The sequence below is a fragment of the Balaenoptera physalus genome (assembly GCF_965194825.1).
Source record: "Balaenoptera physalus genome assembly, chromosome: 3".
In the NCBI taxonomy this organism is placed as follows: domain Eukaryota; kingdom Metazoa; phylum Chordata; class Mammalia; order Artiodactyla; family Balaenopteridae; genus Balaenoptera; species Balaenoptera physalus.
This window is the reverse complement of record NC_138890.1, coordinates 51,233,428-51,254,788: the sequence shown is the minus strand read 5'-3', so window position 1 is coordinate 51,254,788 and position 21,361 is coordinate 51,233,428. Positions and strand designations below refer to the sequence as shown.

The 21,361-nt window shown below is 42.9% G+C and overlaps 2 protein-coding genes across 12 annotated transcripts in view; one reads left to right on the top strand and one right to left on the bottom strand.

Moving 5' to 3' along the window:
* Positions 1-1,627: 1,627 nt before the first annotated feature.
* Positions 1,628-8,713, bottom strand: TIGD6 (tigger transposable element derived 6). 3 transcript variants are annotated; one of them, XR_014261665.1, is made up of 3 exons: positions 8,572-8,685; positions 3,676-5,985; positions 1,628-2,262 (listed from the first exon to the last, which is right to left on the bottom strand). XR_014261665.1 is itself a non-coding variant. In XM_082454221.1 (2 exons), the coding sequence occupies exon 2, from the start codon at positions 5,900-5,902 to the stop codon at positions 4,328-4,330; it is 1,575 nt and encodes a 524-aa protein (XP_082310347.1). In that variant the 5' UTR covers positions 5,903-5,985; positions 8,572-8,685; the 3' UTR covers positions 2,454-4,327. The 3 variants fall into 3 exon arrangements, 1 of the variants encoding a protein (XP_082310347.1); XR_014261664.1 differs by lacking the exon at positions 3,676-5,985 and having other exon boundaries at positions 8,572-8,713; XM_082454221.1 differs by lacking the exon at positions 1,628-2,262 and having other exon boundaries at positions 2,454-5,985.
* An 87-nt stretch (positions 8,714-8,800) lies between these two features.
* Positions 8,801-21,361, top strand: part of HMGXB3 (HMG-box containing 3) — a 62,003-nt gene continuing 49,442 nt past the window's right edge. For 4 of the 9 annotated variants that reach the window (XM_082454043.1, XM_082454045.1, XM_082454042.1 and 1 more), the window contains exons 1-5: positions 9,137-9,266; positions 11,868-12,006; positions 12,893-13,067; positions 16,629-17,126; positions 18,278-18,376. In XM_082454043.1, coding sequence (XP_082310169.1) covers positions 11,870-12,006; positions 12,893-13,067; positions 16,629-17,126; positions 18,278-18,376 — 909 coding nt within the window. In that variant the 5' untranslated portion in view covers positions 9,137-9,266; positions 11,868-11,869. Of the gene's footprint in view, positions 9,267-11,867; positions 12,007-12,892; positions 13,068-16,628; positions 17,127-18,277; positions 18,377-21,361 lie in introns of those variants that run through there. The other 5 variants (XM_082454044.1, XM_082454047.1, XM_082454046.1 and 2 more) reach the window with 5 other exon arrangements.

The window sequence follows — 21,361 nt, the reverse complement described above, 5'->3', positions numbered from 1 at the left end:
CAAATGGGCCATTTTTAAATACCCCAGACCTTTATATATGCTGTTCCTTCTGCCAGGAATTGCTTCCCCACCCCATATACCTAACTCCCTACTCCTCCTTCCAGATACTTCATATTAAGTGTCCCTTGCTCTTGGCAACATTTCCTATTGAATTCCTCTTCTCTCATGCAGGGGCTCCTTTGGGCTCTATCTCCTGTAAATTCTCTGATTATTCTCTAAAATGGCATTTACCACTCTGTATTATTTTTTCCCTCTCATCTATCTCCTCTGCTTACTGGACTGCTTGAGGGTAGGGTCATGAACTTAATTCATCCTTAGAGCCTCTCTGGCCAGCAGTGGGTATTTTATAAGGTCCAATATTTCAGTGATTACTGAAGGCATGGATATGTTTGATGGGTGGCTATTTCTCTAACACTGGCTCATTTGTAGGGCACGTCAATTATCTGCCCAGGGTCAATTACATGGCCTGTGGTTATCAGTAGGTGAAGGGATAGGTGTATATAATGCGGTGAATTGGGTAGTTTGAGGTACAGTTATTTCTAAGTCAGTTGTTTGAGCAAGTCCCACATCCTATGTCTCTTCTCTCTTTCCTTGACTACATTCTCAGCCTCTACTAAGAAATTACAAGTGGCTGCTCCTAGTTTCTTCAGTTGGCTTTATTGTCTCCCTTATGTAGCTCACCTCTGCCCTCTGGTGGCAGGAATATGCTCTACCACATCCCACTTCAAAGACAACTATGGCCCCAGTAGCAGAACAGTTAATAGGTCTGCAAATTTGGAGACCTATCTATCCTTTGGTATTATGATTTGCTGGAAAGATTAAATAAGTGAAATAGTGCTTGACATAAATAGGCAATCAATAAGTCTTATCTTCCTTCCTTTTTAATGAAAGAGCCCTTAGGAACAGGCTGTGTGGTTCTGGAAAAATGAACCCCAAGATATTTTAGTGGTAAGGCAGGTCCCTGCCTCTAGATGGTAAGGTTCCAAATAGGATGGATAGTAATGACAACAGACAGCATTTGTAGAACACTTAGTCTGTGCCAGGTATACCTTTTTATCCTCATGACAGCACAATTGAGGTAGGTCCTTAGTCCCAGAAGGTTGGCTTACAGAGTGGATTGGTCAAATGGGACAAAACTATATCCTCAAGTGGGGTTGGAGGGAACAGAGAGTCAGGGAGAAGCCACAGAGGGCCTGATGAAGACAGCAGACCAAGAAAGGATAATATCAACCTTTTTTAGTTTAAAAAACAAAGTGTCAAAAAACCCCTAATGTCCAAGAGAAGCAAACTTTCACCTGACATAAACCAGACTGCAAAAGCTCTCTTTTGGATGTGATTTCCATCTACTTGGATATAATTCATATGATATGTTAAATGAGTCAAGAATGTGAGATTTCTTTTTTTAAAAAAAATACCAAGTTTAAGTACATACTTACTGAATATTACTATATGCAAAGCACTTAGACAAAGCCTTTCACACTAAAGTCTTGTCTTGTAGAAATGGAGAATCCTGCAGTGACTTTCTGTGGAAGGAAATAGGTTTAGCTCCATATATCGGAATTCTTCATTATCACAGAATAGATTATAACCTGGACTGGAATAATATTTGAGCAATGATATTCATGGAAAAATTCTGCAAATCCTTTTATTTATTTAAACTTTGGGTTTGTTTGTTTGTTTGTTTATTTATTTATTTATTTATTTATTTATGGCTGTGTTGGGTCTTCGTTTCTGTGCGAGGGCTTTCTCTAGTTGCGGCAAGTGGGGGCCACTCTTCATCGTGGTGCACGAGCCTCTCATTATCGCGGCCTCTCTTGTGGAGCACAGGCTCCAGAAGCGCAGGCTCAGGAATTGTGGCTCACGGGCCTAGTTGCTCCGCGGCATGTCGGCAGATTCTCGACCACTGCGCCACCAGGGAAGCCCTGCAAATCCTTTTAAATAGAGGACAGCCCTACCTTATCTCCAAGTCATTTTCTAGTAGAATTAATGCTTCATGCAACTTTAAAAATAAGGTGGCTTTGACATTACTTGTGTGTCAATTTATACACAAATGTTTACTGACGTGCCTATGATGTTCCCAGCACAGTGCTAGGCACCTTTAAGGTTACAAAGGCTGAGTGGTCCCTGCTCTCGTGGAGCTTACAGTCTAAAGAGCCACAGAACATTGGCAAAACATTTAAGTGCTTAACTGAATGGTTTAGAGACAAAAGTGCTGAGGAGTTGAGGGAGAAAAGGGTGGAGCAGGTGCTGGAGTCTTCAAGGCTGGAAGAAAAAGGACTCCAGTTAGTTCTTGAAGAATGTAAGGCCCAGCTTGGTAGAGAACAGGGTGAGGCATTCAGGCAAAGGCACACTAGCAGACATGGGTATGGAGTGAAGACAATGGCCCATGGTGGGGCCACACACACGAAATTGTACTGAGTAACCAAGCAGTCAACTCCAGAGGGTGCTAAGACTCAGATGAATAGTCTTTTATTTCTGTAGGCATTTGGGAGCCGCCACAGACACTTGGGCAAGGGAAAGAGATCTAACATTATGTGCAAAATGGACTTCAGGAGAAAGATGAGGGAAGAAATTAGAAATTTCGTCAGTAATCCTGACACAGATGATGAGAGCAGTTAAGGTGCTGACAATGAGATGGAACCACGGGACTTAGCCAGAAGACACTGTTCTCCTTTCCTATGTGTTAATAGTTTAAAATACGTATAGTACTTTTAATTCAAGTTATACTAGTTCGTTAAAAGGAAAAATATCCCAAATAAGCTTTAAATACACATCTATTTAAACGTCTGCTGTTTTTTTGTGTTTTTTGTTTTGTTCAACAAAGTGGAAGGAGTACTTTCTATGATTAATCTGCTTTATACATGTTTCAATTAAGTAACTACAGAAAGAAGAATAACTGAATTGCTATGGGTTTCTGAAATAGCCACAAAATTAACCTGGGGCAGGGAACTACACTACAACACTAACAGGTCTTGTGTGTACCTTCTAAAAATGAAACTGACACTTATCTGACTCATTAGAAAATAGATACTAGGGTTTTAAAGGATATTAAGAATGCCTTTTTAAAAAAATTAATTTATTAATTATATTTATTTTTATTTTTGGCTGCGTTGGGTCTTCGTTGCTGCCCATGGGGGCATTCTCTAGTTATGGCGAGCTGGGGCTACTCTTTGTTGTGGTGCGCGGGCTTCTCATTACAGTGGCTTCTCTTGTTGCGGAGCACAGGCTCTAGGCGCACGGGCTTCAGTAGTTGTGGCACATGGGCTCAGTAGTTGTGGCTCACGGACTTAGTTGCTCCACGGCATGTGGGATCTTCCTGGACCAGGGCTCGAACCTGTGTCCTGTGCATTGGCAGGCGGATTCTTAACCACTGCGCCACTAGGGAAGTCCAAGAATGCCTTTTTTATAGGAGAAAAACTTTAAGATAAATTTGACGATAAATTTATACAGCTTTAAATAACTTAAATCAACTCTGCTCTAGCAGACTTCTCTGAAGAACAAACACAAAGGAATAAGGGTGATTTATGAAGTGATTTTAGTGAAGGGAAACATAGTGTGCCCTCACATTAATGACATGAGGCTGGATTATCCACAGGTGTGGAGAGGACTGCTGTGGATTATCCAAATAATCCAAACACTCACACATGTCATCTCTCTCACAAGTGTTCCTCTCACCTTGTCTGGATTTGAGAGGTACACTGGAAGGTATGTTCTCTCCCATGAGTGTGATTAACAGCATTCTCTGATATTTACCACATCTTCCAGATTGTATCATGTCTCCTCTTTCTGGCACTTTATTTCCCTGTACCCCAGCATCGTACTAATAATAATCCTGAAGTATTAAAAGATGCTTTGATAGGCTAGATGGCTCTTGTTAAGTCTTTTGGCACAAACAGATGCACCTCTACTGAATACTTGGTGGGGCATTCAAGAGAATAGCTAAGAAGGTTCTGGAGTTACCAAATCAGCAGGAAGGAGTTAACAGTTCTGGAGTAAGAACAGCTGATACTTTTTTTTTTTTTTGACAGTTAGTGATTGGGAGTATTCAGATGGCCAGTTAAAGAGAGAAGTGCTAGAATCCAGATGGACCAGTGGTTCTTAAGCATGGACCTTGGACCACATCAGCACTGGCATCACCTGGGAACTTGTTAGAAATGAAAAGTCTTGGGCCCCAAATTCCATTCAAGAAAGTTTTCTGATTATTTCAGAAAACTGGAATGTTGTCACAATAATATTGCTTAAAATTTAAGTTCAATATCCTAGCTAAAGAAATATTTATTCTTGTAAACTACATCTTCTAAATTAAAAGAGGCAGTTAATTTCTACATTATTTTGTTTGGAGGAACTCTGTAATTTTGGAATCAACAAGAGTTTGTGTCACTCTTCTCATTAAATATTCATCTATGCCATTTAGCTGTCCAAAAATGGCATCAGGAACACCTACACAAGTGGAAAGGAACCATCTAAGTTTCTGTGCACTTGAGATGGCCTCTGTGATGGTGACTTTTGGCTGCTGTGGTAAAGATGCCTCCGCCTCATCTTCACTTCCAGCTTCATCAGTACTTTCACCAGCCACCATGTCCTGGATGACCTCTGTGTCCAGCAGCTCCTGAGAGATGATGAGATCATCATCTGCAGTGACAAAGTCCTGGAAATTTATTTCATTTGGGACACAGGTGGCAATAGCCACCGAGTGCCACAACTTTTCAATGGCAATATCTGGTTCACTGGCTGCTGCTTCTGCGTCAGAATCTATCAATTCCACAGGGATGATGCCTGCCTTCTGCCAGCATTTCACCACTGTGGACTGCTTGACTGACCACCATGCCACGGCAATCATGTCAATGGCCTGCTTGATGTCCACTTTTTCTTGATCTTCACTGCTGTTGAGCTTGAGGAGGATCTGTTTTAGCAGGTGGCTCCTGTACAGCACTTTTGTGGTATGAATTATGCCAAGATTCAGTGGCTGCAAGACGGCAGTACACTTTGAGGGCAGATACCCCACCTGAATCCTTTCCAAGCGTGGAAGCATGTTGTGAGCGGAGCAGTTGTCAATCAGCAGGAGGATCCGGCGTTCTGCCTGCTTCATTCTGGCATCCACTTGCATCAGCCACTCATTAAACAGATCCTGTGTCATCCACGCCTGCTGGTTGGCTCGGTAGTCACAAGGGAGGGAATGGACATTCTTGAGGCAGCGTGGGTTGGCTGACCTACCAACAATCAATGGTCTCATTTTTTCAGTCCCTGAAGCATTGCAACAAAAGAGTGCTGTCAACCGCTGCCTTGCTTTCTTGCCCCCTCTACAATGGTCCCCTTTAGCAGCAAGTGTGTGCTGGGGAAGCAACTGGAAAAACACTCCTGTCTCATCAGCATTAAAGATATCATCTGGGCTGTAGTCAGCAATTAGTTTTATAATTTCCCCTGCATGCCACTCATTAACCTTATCTATTCCTAGACCATTCATTAACCTGTCACTATCCTCTCTACAGACTGCTTTCAAAGCAATTCCATGGCGATCCCGAAATCTGTTCAGCCAGCCCACACTTGCTTGAAAATTGTCATAGCCAAGCATGTTGGCCAAGTTTAGTGCTTTTTTCCGAATGACAGAACCAGTCACGAGAATGTTTTTGGCATGGATTTCTTGAAACCAAGCAAAAACAGCCTTATCAATGTCGTCATAAAGAGCATTCCTCATCCTTTTCCTCTGGGGTCCCACAGATGCCTCCCGCACCTTTTCTTCAAACTTAGCACGATCCTTTAAGAATGTAGACAAAGTAGAAGGAGTGATACCGAATTCTTTTGCCACATCGCCTTTCCTCTTGCCTGAGTCCACAGCTTCCACAACTTTCATTTTCTCCTCTAGGGAGAACTGCCGACGTTTCTTGTTCCCCTTGTTTGCCATATCTGTAGAATGAGGGCTGGACCACAACTACCAGGGCTGTGTCTGTTCCTCCTCTTGGCTTGTTTTGCCACAAGTGAGGAAAACTGAGAAGACAAAATGGAGTGCCTATCAGGAACCAAAGATAATGGATTCCCCCTAAAAGATGGGTTCAGATTTTAAAAAACTATTAGAAAAATGATAATATAAGGCCGAAGTCAAGAGAAGATAGGATCATGCTACTGACTTTTTGTAGAGGTTATTTATACAGACTCATAGAATGTTTGAAATAAAAGAGATATAGTCTAGTTTACTTAAACTTTCTGAGCCTTTGTAAAAATAATAACAATGTCTGGTCTGTCTACTGTGAGACTATATTGAAGTAACAGATGGTAAAAGAACTTTGCAAATAGCAATGCATTGTATAAAGTCAAGGAATTATTATCTGGCTCATTTTAAAGATACAGAAACTGAGGCCCAGGGAAGGGGCCTACCCAGGTTCACAGAGCTCAGATTTCTTGACTCAGATCAGTGCTATTTCTGCAACTCCATAGTCCTGCTTGAAATTCCACCACAGTGAGATCTTCATAGCTCTATCACTGCTTGGCTTGGAAGGATTTTTCACTGCCGGAAGATGTTTCTCATAGCCACACATTCATTTAATAAATATTTACAGGTGCCAAGTGGTAAGGACACAGTGAAGAACAACATAGTCAAGGTCCCTGCCCTTATGAAATAATACAATGTGATGTAGGGAGACAAACAATAAGTGAACAGATAAATTAGTTAATTACAGAGTGTGATATGTGCTATGAAGGACATAAACATGATCCAACAGTAGCAGTTTTGGTAATTGCCTGCTTAAACCTTTTATCATGAGAGTCCTCAAAGAACAAGAGAAGCTGCTGTGCTTCAGGCTGTGACTGCCCCTTTTTAAGGACTGGCTTCTGTCACTACCCCCACACATCTGTCTATCCAATCATGGCATCCTCTGTGTGCTAAGCACTGTGCTTGATGCCAGCCATACAGAGGTGAATGCAGCATAGTGCCTACCATTGAGGAGCTTACCAGGGAAGACAAAACTAGAGTATGGAGTGCTATAACAGAGGTTACAGAGTACTGTGGACGAGAAGACAGAAGTGGGATGATCAACTGGGTGGGACACAGATGGGCAGTGTACTTCAAAGAGGAAAAAATATTGATGTTGGGACTTAAAGTATAAACAAATAGGAATTCATGAGATAGAAGGAAATATGTGTAAAGGCAATGAAGTACTATAGAAAATAAAAAGACATGATCAGGAAAAAGAGTCTTTGGAGAAGAGAACAAGGATCTTGGGACAATAAGATGCCTTTGGAGTTTTGTTTTCTGTTTTTGGAATGACATGATCAGATTTGCACTTTAGAAAGAGTCTTTTGGTTGCAAGGTGGAGAACCTAATAGGTAAAGTCCATTTTCCTAAGAGGTGGCCCTAAATCTGAAGGTAAATGCAGGCTAGCCTAGTAGGCCATATATAGTTGGGATGTGTTAATTTGAGTGCAACAAGAAGCTCCTGAAGGATTTTAAGCAAGGAGAAAGATGACTGCTGTGTGAAGAATGGAATGGAAGGGTGTCAGAGAAAAAGAAAGAGACTAGTTAGGAGGCTGTTGCCGGAGTCCAGATGTGAGATAATGGTGGCTTGGATAGAGTAATAGTGAAGATGGTAAGAAGTAGTCAGTTTGGGACTATGTTTTTGCGGATCTTGCTGATGGACTGGATGTGAGGTGCAAGAGGAGTCAAGGATAACTCCCAGATTTCTGGCTTGAGCACTGAGCAATTGAGTGGATGGTGATGTCACTTACTGAAATGAGAACCAATTATTGGTCCTTTGTAAACATAATTTGTTACTTTCCATGCTTAATATCGCTTACATGTGGTAGGGCTGGGATTCAATCCCAAGGAGGCTCAGCACAAAGCTAGCATTCTGAACACTACACAGTGCTATATAGCTTGTTCTGGGAACAACCAGTACCGAGAAGAGATGTGGAGAGAGAATGAATCAAGAGCCAAACCAAAGTCTTGTAGGTCGAGATAAGTTTGAATTTTATTCTAAGTAAACAAGAGGACACTGGAGGGTCTTAAGCAGAGAGTGACCTAATCAGGCTTACAGTGCAAAAAGGTCAATTTGCGTGTTGTGGAGAATAGATTGTAGAGGGAAAAGAGAGGAGATGGGAAGAAATTGCCTCAGTCCAGGCAGGAGATGACGGTGACTAGGAGAAGACTGGTGACGGTGGTAGATGGAGAAAAGTAGGCAGATTGGAAATGCACTTGCAAGGTAGTGAGGGTGAGGGGACTTGTACGAATGTGGCACCATCTGTGACATCGGCGGGAAGGGACACTGCAATCCTTATCTGATTCCAGAGCCTCTCCACATGGTCATTCAGCTCCGTTTGAATCACTCACTACCATTACTGTGTGTGGGACGGTGGGAGAGACGGATTGAGGGCAGATCACTGGGGTGAGGAGGACGGTTTCATGCGGCACTAGGAAGTAAGAACCCTGTCCTGAACAAGCCAGGACAGTGATGAGGACTGGGGTCAGGCCTTGAACGCCGTGCTGGGAGGGTGGTGCTCGGGCTCCCCTCGCCAGACGTGGCTTCGACAGGCGAGGCGGGGCCTCGACCCCTCATGCTCGCCACAGCCCCGCCCCATTTACCTGAACGCCCTACGGCAATGCCCTGGGGCTGAGGGCGTCCACCGTGGGCGACCGCAGCTTCCTCCTCCTCCCGGAACCTCTAGCAGGAAGTAGTCCGTCCGCCTTAGCGGCCCCCTTCTAAGCCTCTAAGCACTTTCTAGGGGCCCGCCCCTCAGCCCGGGCTGGGCTGTTGCGCCTGCGCAAGGGGTCGCACGCAGTCACGCGCCGCCGGCCGCTTCCGGCGCGCCGCGAGGGTCGCCGGGACGGGTTTTCCTAGCGGTCCGAGGTGTGCTGCTGCTGTTGCTGCCGCTGAACCGGTGCCGCGGCGACGCCCGTGTCCCTGCTGTCTTCCTCGGGCTCCCCGGGGCTTGACCCCCGGGGCTCTCGGCAGGCGTCGGTGAAGAGCCTGCGGAGAGAACCTGTGCTCCCACACCCGCCCTCTACAACCCTATATCACGACTCCGAGGAAGGGGAGAGAGAGGGGCTGTCGCGACTCCGTGCCGTGTGTCGCCGGGCGGGGCCGCGGGGCCGGGGCTCCTCTAGCCCCCGGGATGCGCGCGCGAGCCCTCGTCTCCACTTCCTTGTTGCCACTGCCACGACTGGAGCCGCCTCTCTCCGACAGCGGGGAGCGCGAGTGCGCCGGCCAGCCCCCCCGTCGAGCCCCCTGGCCGGGCGCCTCCGGGAATGTGAGCCGCGCGGCTTGCACGCTTCTCCGGGTAAGTCCCGCCTTCGAGCGCCGCGCCGCACCGCACCGCACCGGCTGGGCGCCCGCGAGCTGGGAGCTGCGGCTCTCTGAGCCTTTTTGCCTCTTCTATGAAGTAGGAGTAGTGAGCCTTAGTTTCCACCTCCCGCATTCGGTACCTTTGGGACATCTAAGGCCCATAGGCCGACCATGGCCCACTGCTGAGCCGTCAGAAGCCATTTAATGAGGTTCCGAGGAGGATCTGATAGGAGTGAAAGCGTGTCACAAATTTCAAGCACTGCCTTCTCTTTTATAGATGAGAAAACTGAGGCTTAGAGTAAGTAGATTGCTCAAGGTCATAGAGCTGTGTGCGCGTGCTGTTAAAATGCGTAACTTAAATTTAGTACCCTGATCTTCTGCTCTCCAGAGCCCTTGGTTTTAACCTTTATATTATCGTGCCTTTTTTTTTTTTTTTTTGCATTGCTGTACTGAGGCCTAGGATCTGAAAATACTCTTGGACCCAGGCTTAAACCGGGCTACTCAAAGAAGCCAAAACCCAGGGTAGTCTGTTCCTGCCCCTACCCCAATATGATTGTAATGACTTTGTTTTCTAATTTGCTTTGCTCTGGGTGCTAAAACCTTGTATGTCATTCTTTACAGAAGCTCTCCTGCAGTTATTGCTTTTCTCAGCAAGACTCAAGGGCTGAGAAGTCAATTATGAAAGGCAAAAAAAGCACATCCCCACATAGCCTTGATTTGAACCCTAGCATCCCTTACCCAATGAAGGCACTGGCCTATTTCTTACCGAGCCAAGTTGTGGGTTATGTTCTCCTCCAGAGTTGCACTATAACCGAATGCAGTGGGGTTTCTTTGTTGTTGTTTTTGTTTTGTTTTCCAATGGGAAGGGAAATCATTTAGAGGTGGTACAGAACTAGAAAGAACCTTAGGAATAATGTGTTCTTAGCCTCAGGTATATCTTTGAAATTATAGGTGAAATACTTGTCTGCATTTTCTGGGAGAGGGTTTTTCCCGCTTTACAACATTCTCAAAGGGATTCTTGCCTCTCAGCAAGTTAGGAACCACTGATTTCAGCCTCTTCAGTCTCATTTGAGGAACAGCTGAAATTTAGGGAGGGGAGTAGACTTATCTAAGATCACATGGTTAGAATTTAGACTTGGATCCTGGTCTCCTGACTCAACACACAGTGCTCTTTTTCTCATTATACCTTATCAGATACCTCATCATTTGTGGAGTGAGTTCTAAATGAGATGTGAGTGGGTCTTGTAATACACATATCAGTTCTGTATTTACTTACACAGCTCCTCTTCCCAGAATCCTAAATTATCTTCTGACAGATTTTCCAGAGCAACTATATTATTTCTCTCTCATAAAATTCAAGTGGTTTTTGGGAGCCTTTCTCCATCCAAGGATTGAGTCTGTGGGTAAAACTCCAACTTAGCGTGTGGCCACAAATAAACTAACTCTTCTTGAACTAGTCATTGAATTTTTTTAATACCTTCCTTTCCCTAGGAAAAGCTATTAGTAGGTTTTCTGTTTCTTAGGCCAGTGCTAGAGAGTTAATGTCGGTCTGTCAGATTACTGTTTAGACCTGAGCTGTTCAATACCGCAGTCGCTAACCATGTGTGGTTATTTAAACTAATTACAATTAAATAAAATGAAATCAATTGAGTTCTTCAATCACACAAGCCACATTTCAGGTGCTCAATAGCCATAATTAGCTACTGTATTGGAGGAGCACAGATGAAGACCATTTCTGTCATCGCAAAAAGTTTTTTGAACAGTGCTGGTTTAGAGGGTTGTGGGTGGAGATGGGAGCAGTGTAGTATGGAAGAAGGCTCACAGTTGGATTTTGGAACTAAAAAAATCTGCCTTTCAAGTCCCTGGGTGTGGTGGCCTTGGGCAGGTCGCTAAGCATCTCAGGCAGACATGATTCATCTTTAATAATGAACTCTTTTTGTATAGCACTATTCTCAAATGGAGTTATGTCCTTGAGCCTTATCACTATAAGTCTGTGGTAAGGTGGGTGAGACATCTCTTTTTAATGTGTGAGAGAATTGAACCTAAAGCAGCTAAAGGACCTGCCCAAAGTCATACAAACTGGCGGAATGTAAAGAAACTTTGCTACATATTGGCACTTAACACATGTTTGAATGAATGAGTGAATCAGTGAAGCATTTTGCTTAAGGTGATACCATGAGGGAGTGTCCAGAACTGACTCCTGGCCAAGTATTTACCTGTTACCATATGGAATTCTTGTAATGTGGGGCTAATCTTTGAGTTGAAGGATTACTGAGTATCCCATGAATGAATATAAGTGAAAGGGCTCCCTAAGCTAGTGATCTCAGGTTTGCCTAGTCAGAGGACTCACCTGGCGCAGGTGTTAAGCACACGGATTGCCACACCCTTTAGTGATTCTGATTCAGAAGGGCTGAGGTGGAACCCTGGAATCTGAATGTTTAGTAGGTTCCCCAGGTGCTTCTTAGGATCCATCTGCTGAGTTTGGCAAATGACTGAGTCTTAAGGCCGTGGCAGAGATAAGGATCATTGGATCGGGAGGCTGCTGTCCCCTTTAGGGTAGATTCTTGAACCTTGTTTATGTTTGACTTTCCTCTAGCCATGGATGCATCATATGATGGTACTGAGGTAACTGTCGTGATGGAGGAAATTGAGGAAGCCTACTGTTACACCTCCCCTGGGCCACCCAAGAAGAAGAAAAAGTATAAAATACATGGAGAAAAGGCCAAGAAACCCAGGTTAGCCGACACATTTTGGTAGCTGGCATTTATAAACAGAAGCTGCTTGGAGAACTGTGTTGAAGAAGACTTTAGCCTGTGTCCAGATTCACTGAGAGTGCCATGTCATTTGTTGAAGTCTCCTGATGGGCAGTGGGGTTGGGGGGAGAGGGTGATTGAGAGTGGGAAGTGGCCAATTGATGCCAGCAGTTGCCATTCCTATCCAAATCTTGGTCATGTTTTTAGGCTTTAGCAGGAAATATACATACAAATGGTGGAAGCTCTCTACAAGAGAACCACTTTATTTATTACTAATGCCATTGTTATTTAAATATTTAATTAGGACATCAATAAAAATTTGGAATTATAAATAGCGCCAATGATATCTATAAAAAATATCCAAATTGTAGCTCTAATCTCCCTCTTAACTGTGAACACTCCAAACTTCTTGCTGAGGCTCCCAGCACTGGGTCACTTTGATAGTTCTACTTGCTTCCCTCTCTCAGCCTTGGCGAGGTGCTGTTGACCAGTGAGATGACCAAAGGCTGTGTAGAAGAGTAGGGTGTGAGTGGTAATTAGTCCTCTAATTAACCTTTTCCTGAAAGCGGAATGACAGGACACCTTTATCTATCTTTGCCCATGTTGCGATTTAAGGCCAGTCATCCCTGCAGAAAAAGTGGTCATGGAAAAGTAGACCAGACAAGCCTTTGCTTCCACATTTCTGGAGGGAGAAACCTCCCCCTGTTCGCCTTCTGGAGGTGTTATTTAAATGTTTCTTTGCTTCAGTCTCTATTTAGAGAAATGCTTTTGAAATGAGAAGCTGGGTTTTGTACTTAGCTCTTCACTACTCAAACATTGTAGTATTTACTGGTTGAGGGAAAACCTTAAGAAGTCCTTGCTTCCTCAGGTCTGCTTACCTTCTGTACTATTACGACATCTACCTGAAAGTGCAGCAGGAGCTCCCCCACCTCCCTCAATCTGAGATCAATAAGAAGATTAGTGAGAGCTGGAGGCTTCTCAGTGTGGCCGAGAGGAGTTACTACTTGGAGAAAGCCAAACTAGAGAAAGAAGGTTTGGATCCTGTAAGTAATTTTTTTTTTTTTTTCTCCAGCTGATACCTCCATTGCCTTAGTGGTGAGGCTTTGGGGAGTCCAACCCCCTGTTTTCCTGTTTCTTTCTCTCTTCTTAGGAAAACTTTGAGTTGAGTCATTTTTACCTTTCTTGAGCCTGATATTGTCTGCTTCCTTTTTTTTTTTTTTTGGCTGCACTGCGTGGGTTGGGGGGCCTCAGTTCCCTGACCAGGTATTGAACCTGGGCCATGGCAGTGTGCCGAGTCATAAACACTGGACCGCCAGGGAATTCCCTGTCTGTTTCCATTTCGGTCATGCCCTGTACTCTCTTTATTCTTTGCTTGCAGCAGTACATGATCCCCAGTGAGCCTTAGGTTCCTTTTCTGAATTTTAGCAAAACTTGGAGCCACTTGTCCTTGTGGGTAGTTAGTGTTATTTTTCTTTTATAGAGTAGCTTCTACAGGCATTTTTCCTATACCATGAATTTTCATGTTATCAATTGAGTGTAAGTATAATTAATTTGTGTTGTGCTGACCACTGTCAGTTATAACATAATCAGCAATTAGGCTTGCAAGTTTACAGGTAGACACAGCTGCTTTATTTAAGGCCACATTCTTTTGTTACCACTGGTGGTATTGAACTGTGCTAGAAGGAAAAGTGCAAGGCTAAAGGTGAAATTGATGGAGGACATTGAGCCTTTGAGTGCTTGGATTAAAGAATAAGCAAGGAAGCCCTTAGGTTTGTGTCTGTCAGCCATTTTGTTATTTCTAGTTCACAGGAATAAAATGGACTGACAACTGTTAACACTGCTGTTTTTTTTTTTTAAAGTTTTTTTTTTAATTTTTTTTTTAATTTTTGGCTGTGTTGGGTCTTCGTTTCTGTGCGAGGGCTTTCTTTAGTTGTGGCAAGCGGGGGCCACTCTTCATCGCGGTGCGCAGGCCTCTCACTGTTGCGGCCTCTCCCGTTGTGGAGCACAGGCTCCAGACGCACAGGCTCAGTAGGTGTGGCTCACGGGCCCAGTTGCTCCGCGGCATGTGGGATCTTCCCGGTCCAGGGCTCGAACCCGTGTCCCCTGCATTGGCAGGCAGACTCTCAACCACTGCGCCACCAGGGAAGCCCTGCTGTTTTTTTTTTTAAACTGAAATTCCTGCAGGAAAAATAACCTTGTTATTGCAAGCTGAAACCTTTTAACCTTAACTCTTTTTTTTTTTTTTTCAATTGAAACAATTGTATCTAACTTCTTTTTTGATAATGTAGAGCAAAGGTTCTTCAGGAATGCAACAACTATGTTATAGAATGGGTTGTATTTCCCTTAGTGGAGCCCATCTGCCACTGATTGCCATTTAGATTATTTTGTCCTTGTTGGCTTGGCATTTCCCTTCTTGGAAGAGCTTTGTGTTACCTACGGTCTTGGAGATGCCACTCTGTACTTCTCCTCTAGATGATTTGTTTGTAAACTGTGAGTCTGGGAAACAATCCCTGTGGAGAGGGGGAGGCGGAGTCTAGGAAAGGTACACATATGCTCTTTGGTTTCTCCATTGTAAGGTCACAAACTTTTTGCCCATGATATAAGAAAATTTTACCTAATCCTGGAGTGATATGGTTTTTAAAACCAGACACTAATATAGGTCCTTATTAAGGCTTTTTTAAAAAAAATTAAGTAGATCATCTACAATGATTTTTCCTTATCCATATGTAAATTTATATCTACCATCATCTCTACTACTACCCCCAAGATCATTAATAGATTAGCTCTAATATTAACTAGCTGTAACCTTGGAAGAATCACTTAACCTTTGAGTTCTGCTCTCCTCATTTGTAAAATGGGGATAATAGTATCTATTCACAGTGTTTAAAATGGACAATGTAAAACACCTAGCTGAGTTCTTGGAACATACTGACTTGGTGAGTAAACAACACTCTTTAGTAGATTAAATGTCCAGTGACCCTATAATAAGAAAAGGTGGCATTTAATGAGCGTCTGGAATGTACTAAGACAGGGTGAGGCTTTATATGCTGTTTGACCTCTCCTGATTACCTGGTATACAGGTGGGACCCTCCTGCCTGCATACTTTGGGAGCCCGTCAGAGACCTTGGGGCAGGCTGTCTCCTTGGCAGCCCTTCAGGTCTCCTGCCAAGTGGCTGGGCCCATGGTTCCAGTGTCATTCCTTATAGTCTGTAAGATGACTGTCATTCATGCTGCCCTGGTTTCTTGTGCTTGGATTTGTTGATTAAGTCCAGACCAACCTATGTATTTGCCACCATTTAGTCTTGTTCTCTTGACCTGTCTGCTTCAAAGCGTGACTTGAGAATATCATTTCTTCATTATCTCTCCAGTAAAGGCTCCATAAAGGATTTGGACAGTTTGCTTTCATGTTTCATCTCAGTACTTCTTTTAACTTTCATCTCTGAGTGCTTCCTTTGTATCCTAAGTAGTCTCATTGACTTCTTGCTTTTGATTTATTTAAGGATCCTTTTGTAATTGACTTAGTTCCTTTTAAATGATGCTTCTGAAATTATTTTTTGGTCTGTTTAATTTCAGTTCTCACTTACCTGTTCATTTTGAACTACTTTTCTATCTTCCTCATTGGGTAACTTTCAGTTTAAATTGAAAAAAATTGAAAAAAAGCACCTTTTTCTTGGTGCCAGTTAGCCATGCAGGGCTGTGCTTCTAGTACCTGCTCTCCTTGCTCCTTAGAAGACCTGGCCTGGAGTCCCAGCTTTACTACTTACTAATTATGTGTTTTGGGAAAGTTTACCCTCCTTTAGCTTTAGTTCCCTCATTTGTGAAATGGGAATAATAATAGTACCTAACTTAGTAGTATTGCTTTAAAGGTCAGGAAAGTATTTTCTGAACCTTAAGATCCTAGGTCATTGTTAATATTTATATTCTTCTCCCTCCCCACTACCTCCCAGTATATTCAGGTCCTTATCAGATAACCACCTCCCTATACACATTCTCTCATGAAGCCTTCTTATTGATAGCTTTGTGATCTGTTCATTCTCTTCTTTGCAAGTCTGGGAGAAACCAGTGATGTCAGGATCCTTGCTTGCTGCCCTGAGACCCAACATGGCCTGTTGGTTTGTATTTTATGCTTTTAAAGGTTTCACTGAACATTTTACATTCTGGTATCTAAATCTTCAGCCACTTTGGAATCCTAAAGTATCAAAGCTGGAAAGGAACTCATAAATAGCCAGATTCAGTTCCCTCATTTTACAGATGGGGCAGCAAGGCCAAAAAAAGGGAAAGGATTTGTTTAAGACTACGCCAGACCTGGGATTTCAGCTCACAGTTTCAGATGCCAAGATCAGTGCCCTTTCTGGAATCTAATCCACGTTATCTGTCTTCTGTGTGATTGAGTGAGTAAGTTACATTGGCTAAAGTATGATTCAGATGAAGATGACATTGCTATTGGCAGAGGCTGATCCTGTCTAAGTCTTAGGTCAAAAGAATGGAGTCTTTCTGGTTCCTTTGCAGAAAAAAAAGAAGAAAAAGGCTTATAAGTATATATCTATGTGGTCTTATTCCATTTATCTTTGCTTGTCTCCCCGACCTGGCTTCTTCATCCTCAGAACTCTAAACTCTCTGCACTGACCGCTGTGGTTCCGGACATCCCAGGTTTCCGCAAGATCCTCCCTCGCTCAGATTATATCATCATCCCCAAGAGCAGCCTGCAGGAGGAGCGGAGCTGCTCTCAGCTAGAGCTGTGTGTCGCCCAGAACCAAATGTCCCCTAAAGGACCATCCCTTCTGTCCAACACTGCCCTGGAGACAGTGCCCAGCCATGCAGGCATGGCAGAACAATGTCTGGCTGTGGAGGCCTTAGCTGAGGATGTGGGAGCCCTTGCCCAGCCAGGTGCTGTACAGGAGATTACCACCTCAGAGATCCTCGGCCCGGATGTGCTCCTAAATGAGGCTTCCCTGGAGGTAGGGGAGAGCCACCAACCTTACCAGACAAGCCTGGTAATTGAAGAGACCTTAGTGAACGGCTCACCAGACCTCCCCACTGGAAGCCTGGCTGTGCCCCACCCCCAGGTGGGGGAGAGCATGTCAGTGGTAACCGTCATGAGGGTAAGTGACTTTGGTTCTGATGATTTTGCTTTACCTGGGATTGTTAAAAAGGCAGCTAGCACCATGCAGTGTAATTCTGAAGTAGTGTAAGTAAGAATACTGGTGTGGCACACTTCTAGTTGGACTGCAGTCCTTTTGAACGTTTTTGTCCCCAGGCTTGGTCCAAGTCCCCAGGCTTCAGTTTCTTAGGCACTCTCAACAACTCCTCTTGCCCAGTATAGGCAACATTTTCTTCACATGAGATAAGGTACATTAACAGGAGGGATGGGGATGATATTTGGGCTGTCCATGAGTCAGAGCCAGGATCTGTTTGGCTATTAGTATTAGTTAGAATTTTATGTTCCCTTAAGATTGTTTCAGCAAACACAATGGCACCTTGAACTGTTCAGGAGAATTTTTTAAAATAGTCTTGTTGGGCACAGAGTAAGTAGGAAGAAGGAAGTTCTCTTCAGGGCCAGGTTGATGGGACTAATAGCTGAGAAAGAAGAGGGAGGTATCTCCCCAGTGGCTTTTCTATCATGCCCAGTTGAGGAGAAAGAACAGTGATTTCAGTGATTCCACAGCCTGGTCCCCTGGAAGTGGAGAGTGGGGGAGCTGCCACCATGCTGTTACCCCGGGTACAATGGCATCCTCAAAGAGGTAGTTGTTCTGCTTAGGCTAAGAGGACCAGCATGCGGGGGCCCCTATGGCCTAGACGGATGAGAGCAGATACCCCTGCAGAGGATTCTGTGCCAGGCGTAAATCCGTTTTATTACTTGTTGCCGCAGTGCTGTTTACGATGATGAAGCATGCCACTGGTTAAGGCAGATTAATAGGTCGCTAAGAACATTTGACAGGGTCAGAAGAATTGGGTTCTTTCACTAACTGCTTATGTGATCTTAGGAGTTCTGAGTCTCTTAAGAACCTCAGTTTTCTCATCTGTAAAATGAGGATAGCACATTCCCTGTGATACTGGTTTTCTCTGTTGCTGATTGTTCTTAATTAAACTTTTATTTTGAGATAATTGTAGATTCATACATTTTTTTGATGTGCCCACTGGATAAGCACATTATCTATGGTTATTGGACTTGATCGGTCTTCAGTGTTGTGGATGGTCCTGGGTGTTCTTCACTCCATCTCAATAAAACTTTCTTCTCTCCATGTACCTACAGGATTCCAGTGAGATTAGCTCCTCTGCGCCAGCTGCACAATTCATCATGTTGCCTCTTCCTGCCTACTCGGTTGTGGAGAACCCCACCTCCATCAAACTGGTCAGTGTGTGGGGAGTTGAAGGAGATTAAGGCTCCATAAGAATTCTCTTCCAGGTAGTTTTCTAGAAGTCTTAACAAACCTAGGACATTGGGACTGGCAAAGATCTCAGAGATTTTTCTGGTTCAGGTATTCTTAACTGGGGGTGAGGGAGTGGGGGAGGGTCTGTGAATGGACCTCCGCAGGATCCATGAACTCCTCAAGTTACATACAAACTTTTCTCCTTGAGAGAGTATTTTCCTGGGATAGGTTCCATGGCTTTTATCAACATTTCTGAAGCATACGTGTTTTAGAAAAATTGAGGGATCACTGATCTAATTCAATCCTGTTATTGTGCAGGTTAGGAAAAAGGTCCAGAGAAGAGAAAGGACTTGTTCTCTCTATGATTCAAGGCCACTGGGCTGCAAAACAAGGCAGAACAAGGACCCTGGATCTTTTGATTCTCAGATGTTTTTTCCATCACACACAGCAGCATGTGGGCTGAGATTTATTCCTAAATATCTCGTTTCTTTATGATATTGTAAATGGTATTTTATTTTTTAAAAAATATTTATTTATCTATTTGGCTGCATTGGGTCTTAGTTGCGGCATGCAGGATCTTTCATTGCAGCACGCAGGCTTCTCTCTAGCACATGAGCTCTCTAGTTGTGGCCAGTGGGCTCTAGAGCGCCCGGGCTTAGTTGCCCCACAGCATGTGGGATCTTAGTTCCCTGACCAGGGATTGAACCCATGTTCCCTGCATTGTAATGGGGATTCTTAACCACTGGACCACCAGGGAAGTCCCTGTAAATGGTATTTTAAAACTGTTTTCAATTTCTGGTAGTTCACTGCTAGTATATAGTAATACAATTGATTTTTTGCTTATTAAACTTGTGTGCTGCAACTTTGCTAAACTCATGTATTCTGCTAGCCTTTTTGTAGATTCTATTGCATTTTTTACATAGATGGCAGTGTTGTCTGCTAATAAAGAGAGTTTCATTTCTTCTTTTCTGATATGGATTCCTTATTTCTTTTTCTTGTCTTACGGTTTTGTTGAGGACCTCTCCAGTACAGTGTTGAATAGAAGTGGTGAGAGCCAATATCTGTGTCTTGTGTGTCGTCTTAGGGGGAAAGTGTTCAGTCTTTCATCATTAGGTATAATATTGGCTGTAGGTTTTTCAAAGATACACTTATCATGTTTAGGAAGTTATTTTTGCTGGGAACTTTTATCAGGAATGGATGTTGGATTTTTCAAAATTTTTTGTGTATCTTTTGAGATGCTGGATTTTGTCAAAATTTTTCGTGTGTGTTTTTTTTTTTCTTTTTTAGTTTGTTAATGTGATTAATATGATTTTTCAAGTGTTAACTCTGTGTTCCTGGGATAAACTCCACTTGGCAATGATGTATTATCCTTTTAATATATTATCGGATTTGATTTGATAACATTTTGTTCAGAATTTCTGTATCTATATTCACGAGGGATATTATTGGTCTCTAATTTTCTTGTACAGTGTTTGTCTTGTTTTAGTATCAAGGTAATGCTTACCTCAGGGAATGAGTTGTGAAATATTTTCTGCTTTTCCATTTTTTTGGGAAGAGTTTTGTGTAGTACTGGCATTATTTCTTCCTTAAATGTTTGGTTAGAATTACCAGTGAACTCATCCGGGCCTGGAGATTTCTTTGTGGGAAAGTTTATAATGGCAAGTCCGATTTTTAAAATATATATAGGACTATTCAGATTATCCATTTTTGAGTGAGCTTTGATAGTTTGTCTTTCAGGGAATTTGTCCATTTCATCTGAATTGTCAAATTTATTGACATAAAATTGTTCAAAACATTCCCTTATTCTTTTTTTAAAAAGCTGTGGTAAAATATACATAACATGAAGTTTACCATTTTAATCAATTTTAAGTGTACAATTCAAGTGCTGTTAAATATATTTACAGTGTTGTGCAATCATTACCATTATCCATTTTCAGAACTTTTTCATCTTCCCAAACAGAAACTCTGTATCTATTAAACAGTTACTCCCCATTCCCCACCCCAAGCCTTGGTAATCGCTATTTTACTTTCTGTCTTAGTATTTGTGTGTTCTCGGTACCTCAAATAAGTGGAAACATGCAAATATTTCCTTTTTGTTCTGACTTTTTCACTTAGGATAATGTTTTCAAGTTCATCTATCTTGTAGCATGTATCAGAATTTCATTCCTTTTTGTGGCTGAATAATATTCCATTGCATGTGTACTATTTTTTTAATCTATTCATAAACATTGATGGACATTTGGTTTGTTTGTACCTTTTGACTATTGTGAACAGTGCTCCTATGAGCTTTGGTGTACAAATGTCTGAGTCCCTGCTTTCAGTTCTTTTGGGTATATACCTTAAGAGTAGAATTGCTGGATCATGTGGTAATTCTATGTTTAAAGTTTTGTGGAATTTTTATCCTTTCAATATCTATAGAATTTGTAGTGATTTTACTTCTCCATTACTGATACTGGTAATTTGGGTCTTCTTTCTTTTTTCCTGATAAGCTTGGCTAGAGGTTACTGATTTTATTGCTCTCAGAGAACAAGGTTTTGGTTTCATTGATTTTCTCTATTGTTTTTCTGCTTTCTGTTTCATTCATTTCTGTCATTCTTCTGCTTACTTTGGGTTTAATTTGGTCTTTTCTAGTTTCTTAAGGTAGAAGCTGAGGTCATTGATTTGAGAGCTTCTTTTGTAATATAGCTGCTTAGTGCTTAATTTCCCTCTAAGCACTGCTTTAGTGGCATCCCACAAAACTGAACTAGTTAGTTGTATCTTAGGACCTTTCCATCTCTGACCTTTTTCTAATAAATTTGTTTATTTTATTTATTTATTTTTGGTTGCGTTGGGTCTTCGTTGCCGCGTGGGGCTTTCTCTAGTTGCAGGGAGCAGGGGCTACTCTTCGCTGTGGTGCTCAGACTTCTCATTGCAGTGTCTTCCCTTGCTGCAGAGCACAGGCTCTAGGTGTGTGGGTTTCAGTAGTT